Below are 7,838 nucleotides of genomic sequence, written 5' to 3' on the forward strand. Positions count from 1 at the left end.
TTTTCTAACAATATAAATCTTTGCTATGACTTCTTAACAATTTAACACATCCTTGCTGAATAAAAGTTTTAATTTCTTTCAAAAAAATAAAGAAGAAAAATTTACTGACCCCAAACTTTTGAACTGTAGTGTATATTGTCAGAAAAGATTTCTATTTTAAATAAATGCTCTTCTTTTTTAACTTTTTATTAATCAAATAACCCTGAAAAAAAAATATCACAGGTTCCAAAAAATATTAAACAGCACAACAGTTTCCAGCACTGATAATAAATCAACATTTCATTACTTTTAAATCACCTGTGTGTGTTGCATATAAAGGCTATAATGCAAGGTGAATCAGCAAAATGCTGACAACTTACTTTATTGGACCATTTGTAAGCCTGGAGCAGCTGGCTGTACAGAGGGGTTTTGTCCTGAACGGGGTCTAAACTGAGCAGTCCACTGTTGTGTAAGGGGTGACTCTCTGACGGCCTGCCAACCAAAGTGCTGAGACGCTCCAATTCACTGCAGAAACAAGAAACAAAAGTCAGGCTGGTACGGTTGATATTTTTTTAACATACATAATGAAACCAATGTCACACTTCACTCACGAAAATGACACTATATGATTACATCATTTTAATTGTGGTTCCCAAAGTCGAGCTAAAAATCGAGCTATTTTGACTTTCTGAGCCATAAGTAAAAAACATACCATAATACATTAAAATCATAATAAATTAATGTGGGATTTCAGAATCTGTCATAATCGCTTTTTATGTTGACAGCAACGGGTTGTACTTCGTTACCATGGTTTATTACAATAACACTTGCATTTTGGCAGTGACTACGGTTACCGTTATAACATTTCACAGTGTTAGTGAATGGTCAGACAATTAACTCACTTTAAATCGCGATTGACTGACTGCAAGTTATCTTGGAATTCAGTTATAAAGATTTTCTCCCGCCCTTCAAGGGTCTCCTTATTTTTCATCCCATCTTTAAGAGAATCGAACACCTTGGTGACACTCGATCGAAGAGCCTGGATGGCATTAATCGCTTGAGAAAACGCTTCTAAATTCACTCCAACATTCATAACGTCCGCCATGGCTCCTGAGTGAGTCCGCGGACGCTGGCGCTCGAGTGACGTCACTAACACTGAACGGATGATGGGATTTGTAGTTTCTAATGCATCTTTTGTGACTTACAGGAAGAATCCATAAAACACTTATAGTATTTTATGATTGTGTATTTACCCAAATGTTTTGGATTGATATTGAATATCTTATATTTAAATTTATAAAATTAAAGATTCGACTCTCTGTTAAAGATATATTTTTTGTTATATAAAAATAAGAGTTTGGAGCAAAATTCGGTGATTAATTTAATAACTATGCAGGGAAATATCATATACACAAACAAAAATGGACTAATAATAAACCTAACATTACATTATTTAAAATTGAACATAAGCATTACATTGAAGAATTAAAATATCTAAAAAATAAAAAAGCAAAAAGGTTGTATAGAATTTTTGAATCCTTTTCTTATGAAAATTTCTTTTAAGTTATCCCCTGTAGTTTTATTTTTATTTTTTCTCCTTCATTTTTTTCTGTTTGTTCCTTTGATGCTAATATAAATGTAACTGATAATAGTTGAAAATACTGTGATCCTCTATATATGTATGTTATGTTACTGTTCTTGTTATGCAATAATAATAATAACAATAATAATAATAATAATTGTAGTTTCTAACAGGGACGTGAGGAGAAAATATAGTTCAGTTTTGTAATCGTCGTTATTGGTACCAATAGTCTAACACAAGCAAAATGATTGATGACTGTATAAAAACATGGACGTAGTGTCCGTGACGTCACCCGTAGGTTCCTGAAGAGCGTAAACATGTTTAATTCTTTAATAAAATCTTAATGACAAGAAAATTACTCAAATGACGAAGCTAAAAGTTTGGCAAAGTTGCAGTTTGTATCTTTCATATTTAATTTCTGTTTTAAACTAATATCTCGCTTGTAAGCAAAAACTCTGTTTCTGTTCATTGCTTCAATTTACACGCCACGGAAAGTATCGGACAGCTCCATTAAACGCCACAAACAGCTTTAAACCATTTGAAATCACTAAACACCTTTAGAGTAAAAGTTTCATTTGAGTTTTCAGCCCGTTCCCTTACAGAACTTCACCTTGGTATCAATAGTCTCCGCCAAAATGCCATGTTACGACAGTAGTGTATGAAGTTTTCAGTGTTTTTCTCTCATCTTATTGCGTGTTACTTATTCATTTATTTATTCTACTGTATACAATTTACCAAAGTTTTACTAAAACAATACCTCTAACATTTGGACCGAAACTATGGTATATTCTGTAAGGGGTTGGCTTGTTAAACAACATGTAGTAGGCTACGCTGTGAAAGGAGATTTGGGAATCCTCAGCCTCTGATCTGTCTCTTTAAGCGGGGCGGACTGCCTCATCTGCTGCTGGGACGGTTCAGCTCTTCAAGCCCGTAAATAAACTTCTGCTCCACACTACTTCGACTAGACAAGGCAGGCAGGTTGCAGTGGCCAAAAGTGTTTTCGTCGAGGTTTGCAAAAGAGAACTGAAAGTCAGATATTGCGTTGCTCAATGGCTACAGTAGATAAGGCAGAGTGAATGGAGCAGGAGCGGGGATGGAATAAGACAGGATGGGAACGGGAGGTGGAGTACTCTGAAGTCTGTCCTTGAGCGCACAGGACAGATGCATCAATGAAGGTGGGACAGGAACCGAAACTTTAAATGCACGTTTTTCAGGCAATACTTGATTCGATTCGGAGCTGTCTGGATGTAGGGCATCAATCTAGAATGCTTTCCAACAAACTACGTGGCAGCCGAAGAAAGCACGAAGGAAAAAGCGTTTGCTGTGATCTGCGGAGAGGAGTAACGTGTGCATGTGTTTCTCATCCATCTCAAGTGATATGGCAGGGAACTGACTGAGGGAGAGAGTTTATACAGAAGAAATTCATCTGGGAACAGTAAAGGTGCTGATCTCTGGAACCGAGGCAAGGTTACTCAGGTGTGTTACTTAGGCTTATGTATTTTGGTCATTGAACATTCTCAATCTCTTATAAGCGCCCAGAACACGGACAGCATTTCAGATGTTCTTTGATGAATTCAAGCAATTTAAGATGATGAGGAGATTATTGTCTATCACATTTCCCGGATGTTTTTGGAAAAGTGCTTTTAACTAAACTTGTTTGCTCAGTTTTCTAACAATTTATTTGCTCATTTCTTTAGTTATTTATTTGCTTTTCTAATAGCCGTTTTGTACATAAATAGGTACAATAAAATTGTGTAATATTTGCGCGCATGTAATGTTACGTCATTTATTTATTCGCATTCTTTTGGAGCACGTCCCGTTCGGATGACCTACTTAAGCGCTTACATTTTAAAAAAAAGATTTTCATTGCGAAGTCGAAAAGTTAAAGTTTATCTACTGCATAAGGGAAGATGTGCAGTTGGAGAAAGCGGCACGTTTTCGAAGCACTGTTTTGAAAGTTCGCTATGTTATGAAAAATAATCAATTTGGGCTGAAAAAAAACCGGCAGCTGTGGTTTCCAGAATTGTATCGTTATCGTTAATACATTGTTTTAATCATAATGGTGTCTGTTTACATCACAGTTCCTAACTGTATACATAATATAATGTTAATTGACAAACCTAGTTGGGCTTTTAATATCTCTTTGTTTCTATAAAATGTGCTTATAAAAACACAGCTGTACAATATAATACCACATGGTGACTTTAAAGCAATCATAACCTATAACTCAAGCAACTATGACCAGCACATTATTACCCACACAAAGACTAAACACCATCAGAGCAGCACATGATACAAAAATAATGCAGTAAACCTTAAAAACATAACATTTCATTATGCATTCCATTCATTTTTATAATAAAAAACATACTTTTGGAAAAATATTATCTTGAAAGTATACATATTGCCTTATTAAATATAAATTTTTCTACTATAATTTTACTATAAAACTATAATTTTATAATTTTTATAATTTCATTGTCTTTTAAAATATATTTTACTGTATGTTAGCTAACTTAACCAATTAACAGTTTTTTAACTGTAGAATATATATTGCTTATTTCTGTTTTTTTCCCCTATTTCCTAGGCAACCCATCAGAAATGACACAGCTCATCTCATCTCACATGAATCTTAAGACTGGACTCTGACGCCAGGCACCTTCTGATTGCATATGAACCACTAAATGCACTTCATGTCTCTGAACTGAAGTGACATTCATCCCTGGACTTGAATTCAGTTGTCACGTATAGAAATTGAACTTTGAATTTTGAAGATGTCACAACAGATCTAAAAATAACACCTCAGTGTGAACAGGTTTTACATTAAGTCACACACAGTCTTCCACTGAGGACCAGACTTTGCCCTTTTGGATGGATATTGGAAATTTCACAATCTAAATAATTTCCATGCTGATACACCTAATAGCTGTGGCGCCCCTTGCCTTTCTCTCATGCCCATGGACCTATCCAGTGCCATGCTCTCACAGGCGCTCCTGCTCTTACAGTGCATTATTCTGACTCCCGGCCAGTACGATATCTGTAAGTCGCTGGTCAGCACAGACGATGGACCAACATGGGAATATTACGCTTGCCAGCCCAAACCCATGTCCATGAAGGAGTACATGCAGATTAGAGTGGAGCCTCCCGATATCACATGTGGGAATCCACCGGAGAGGTTCTGCACTCTGGTGAGTTTGGACAGGATCACTTTTGGCTCTGCCTCTTTGTCAGTTACATCTGTTCCATTGGAACAGCTTGTGTTTCCATGCAAATATAGTTTGCAATCATGTTTATTTATGATAGTGCAAGTTTGATGGATTTTCGGTGTAACTTTAGAAGCTTCATAGCAAAGAAAGTCTAACAAAGTCTAAAGAAAAATGATCACATGTACATATACATGCCTTGTGATTATTATCATTATTGTCAAATTCAGGATGTGAGTTGGTGAGTCAAAATCTTTTAAAGGGACAAAAATGAACGGAAAAATGAAAATTTCATTTACTCACCCTCATGTAAATTCCAAACCTGTATGATTTTCTTTCTTCTGTGGAACACAAAAGAAGATATTATAAGAATGTTGGTAACCAAACAGTTCCGTTTCCCATTCACTTCCGTTGTATGGTGAAAAACATAATACTTCTTTGATATTCTTCTTTTGAACACAATTTTGAAGAATGTTGGTAACCAAATAATTTTGGTTCCCATTCACTTCCATTATATTTTTTGACTGTATAAAGGAAGCGAATGAGAACCGAAACTGTTTGGCTACCAACAGTCTTCAAAATTGTGTTCAAAAGAAGAATATCAAAGAAGCATTATGTTTTTCACCAAACAACGGAAGTGAACGGGAACCGGAACTGTTTGGCTACCAACATTCTTCAAAATATCTTCTTTTGTGTTCCACAGAAGAAAAAATCATACAAGTTTGGAACAACATTACGGCGAGTAAATGATGACAAAATTTTTAATTTTCTGCATACTGTCTCTTTAAAAAGACAAATAATCAGGCATAAAAATAGTTAGGCTGTGTTTATTTTTGGAAAGAAAGGATAAAAGAGAGCAAAGAAATCCAGTAGTACAGTAAGATCTAACACAAGAATGCTAAAAAGTCTTCAAGTAACCTTGATATGTCTACACACAGATTATGCAGTAATCTGCAACATGTGGCCATTAACAACGTGTTTGCTCAGAGAGTCAACAAAGCCCGAGTCGATGTGTAAATTTGCCCACACAGCTGTTATTCAGTGTAGTTTCTCTCCGCGCATGAGACAGCAGCCACCGCAGGATTATCTGTGTAAATCAACTCAGGTTTAGCACCGAGCGTGAGGGCGCAAACAATCTGTGTCTTTCCAGGGCACATCTGGTGACCGATCGACACACCATTCGGGTTACTCATCCCATACTTGGGATGAGAGATTAGGGCAATCACAAGCATGAAAATATTATCCATTCTATACAATCAGTGTTTGGAGGGGTGAATTTTAGGCCCTGACCATCGCGTAGCATATACACGCCAAAGTCTATTTTTGCGTATCAATACCACGAGTTTTCGTTTTTATTTGGCGTACTATTTATACGCACTTTCATGAGCGCCCTCTGACAGGTTGGTGAGGTATGAGAGTAGCTAAAGTTAATCTCCATCAGAGATGCTTTGGGATTTTAGCCAGAAGCTTGATTGCACAATAATCGGATAGAGGATTTGTCCAGCTGGACTGACACTACGCATGAGGCCCGGAGATGGAGCGCTGCCTCTGACGGGGTGCTAATTCACACATTTAGACTCTGTGGATCAAAGACAGAATGCCGTGGAGGGAGGCGGACCAGATATTGCTCATTCAGTGAAATCATTCTCTCAGCATATACCGTGCGGCTCACACAGTGACTACGGGTGGGTAGCTGGACTGTGAAGAGAGTCTGAATTCAGCCAACAAAAAAAAAATTTTCAAGACGCAAATGTACTGCAAAGCATAGTGATTCACGAGTGATGGATTTAGCAGAGGTGGGGGACTCGAGTCACATGACTTCACTGTAAAATCTAATTAGTTGGGCTTACTTAAAAAAAGCATGCAAACCGATTGCCTTGAAAAAACTAAGTAAAGTGAAAGAGGAATAGTATGTTGTACTGACAAATGCTTAGTTAGTATAGTTTACTTACACGAGAGTTCTAGTAACTAAAAAAGATTTAGTTGTCAAGAGTAAAAAGTAGGAGAAACAGTTTATGGTTTTTGAATTCAGCGTGAAAGAAAGGATACAGTTCTTTGAAGCTTTGCAGTTCTTTTGCCGTAACCTGTAGGAAGGCTGTACAAAATGTCACAGACCACAAATAGTGGTTAACCAATTTGGATTGCCCTGTTGACGGGCTCTTTTCAGCTTGAGATATACCTGTCCCTCGACCTTTCAGATTAGGTGTAAGGCCATTCTATGCAGTTTAGGACTGGAATGTGAACAGATTTTAAAACACTAGGCATCATACACTTGCTTTGTAAATAGTTACAGAGGAAAAACTGGGTATCGTACACTAAATGAATGAAGATTACACACTACCAGCCTTTCAAGTATTTGAGATGAAAACAATATAGGCATCTTTACACAGCTAAGTTAAGGCTGCTCTGTGCCGGCTCAAAATTCAGTGTAAAGACGCAATGCCACATCAAAGCCAGCCTTAAAGGGACAGAAAAGAGAAGAATTGTTGAATAAAGTCGTTATTTTTGTTTTCTTTGCGCACAAAAAGTATTCTCGTAGCTTCATAACATTACGGTTGAACCACTGATGTCACATGGACTATTTTAATGATGTCCTTGAAACGTGGTAGTTCCGTTGCTGTCTGTGCAGGGTCAGAAAGCTCGTCGATTTCATCAAAAATAGCTTAATTTGTGTTTCGAAGATCAACGAAGGTCTTACGGCTTTGGAACGACATGAGGGTGGCAGAATTTTTATTTTTGGGTGAACTATCCCTTTAATTATACCTACTCTGACCCACCTCAGTCCCTAGTAACAAAGCATACAGTTGTAATTTCTGTATAAATACACTGTAAAAAATGATTGTGATTTTAACAGTAAAAAACTGTAAAAATGCTACAGTAAAAACCTGTTAATTGGTTACCAGTAAGTTTCCATACTATATACGGTGAATAACTGTAATTACATTTAATGTAATTTTACAGTAAAATACTGTTAAAATTACGGTTTTTGCAAGTGAAAAAGAAAAAGTCATTATATAATTTACAGTGAAAAAAACATAAATTGACGTTCCCAGAATTCCGTGCATGACACTTCA

The 7,838-nt window shown here is 36.6% G+C and overlaps 2 protein-coding genes across 2 annotated transcripts in view; one reads left to right on the top strand and one right to left on the bottom strand.

Annotated features, from left to right (window-relative positions):
* LOC107757301 (mediator of RNA polymerase II transcription subunit 27) overlaps nt 1-1,121 on the bottom strand; it is a 63,409-nt gene extending 62,288 nt beyond the window's left edge. The window contains exons 1-2 of the mRNA XM_016574745.1: nt 882-1,121; nt 360-504 (exon numbers count right to left, since the gene is read on the bottom strand). Of these exons, the coding sequence (XP_016430231.1) occupies nt 360-504; nt 882-1,084 (348 nt within the window). The 5' untranslated portion in view covers nt 1,085-1,121. The remainder of the gene's footprint in view (nt 1-359; nt 505-881) is intronic.
* Nucleotides 1,122-2,452: 1,331 nt separating this feature from the next.
* The window catches only part of LOC107757289 (netrin-G2-like), a 65,886-nt gene continuing 60,500 nt past the window's right edge, over nt 2,453-7,838 (top strand). Inside the window, exons 1-2 of the mRNA XM_016574731.1 lie at nt 2,453-3,028; nt 4,149-4,749. Coding sequence (XP_016430217.1) covers nt 4,513-4,749 — 237 coding nt within the window. The 5' untranslated portion in view covers nt 2,453-3,028; nt 4,149-4,512. The remainder of the gene's footprint in view (nt 3,029-4,148; nt 4,750-7,838) is intronic.

Source organism: Sinocyclocheilus rhinocerous, unplaced genomic scaffold (genome assembly GCF_001515625.1).
Source record: "Sinocyclocheilus rhinocerous isolate Xijiao unplaced genomic scaffold, SAMN03320098_v1.1 scaffold293, whole genome shotgun sequence".
Taxonomy (NCBI): domain Eukaryota; kingdom Metazoa; phylum Chordata; class Actinopteri; order Cypriniformes; family Cyprinidae; genus Sinocyclocheilus; species Sinocyclocheilus rhinocerous.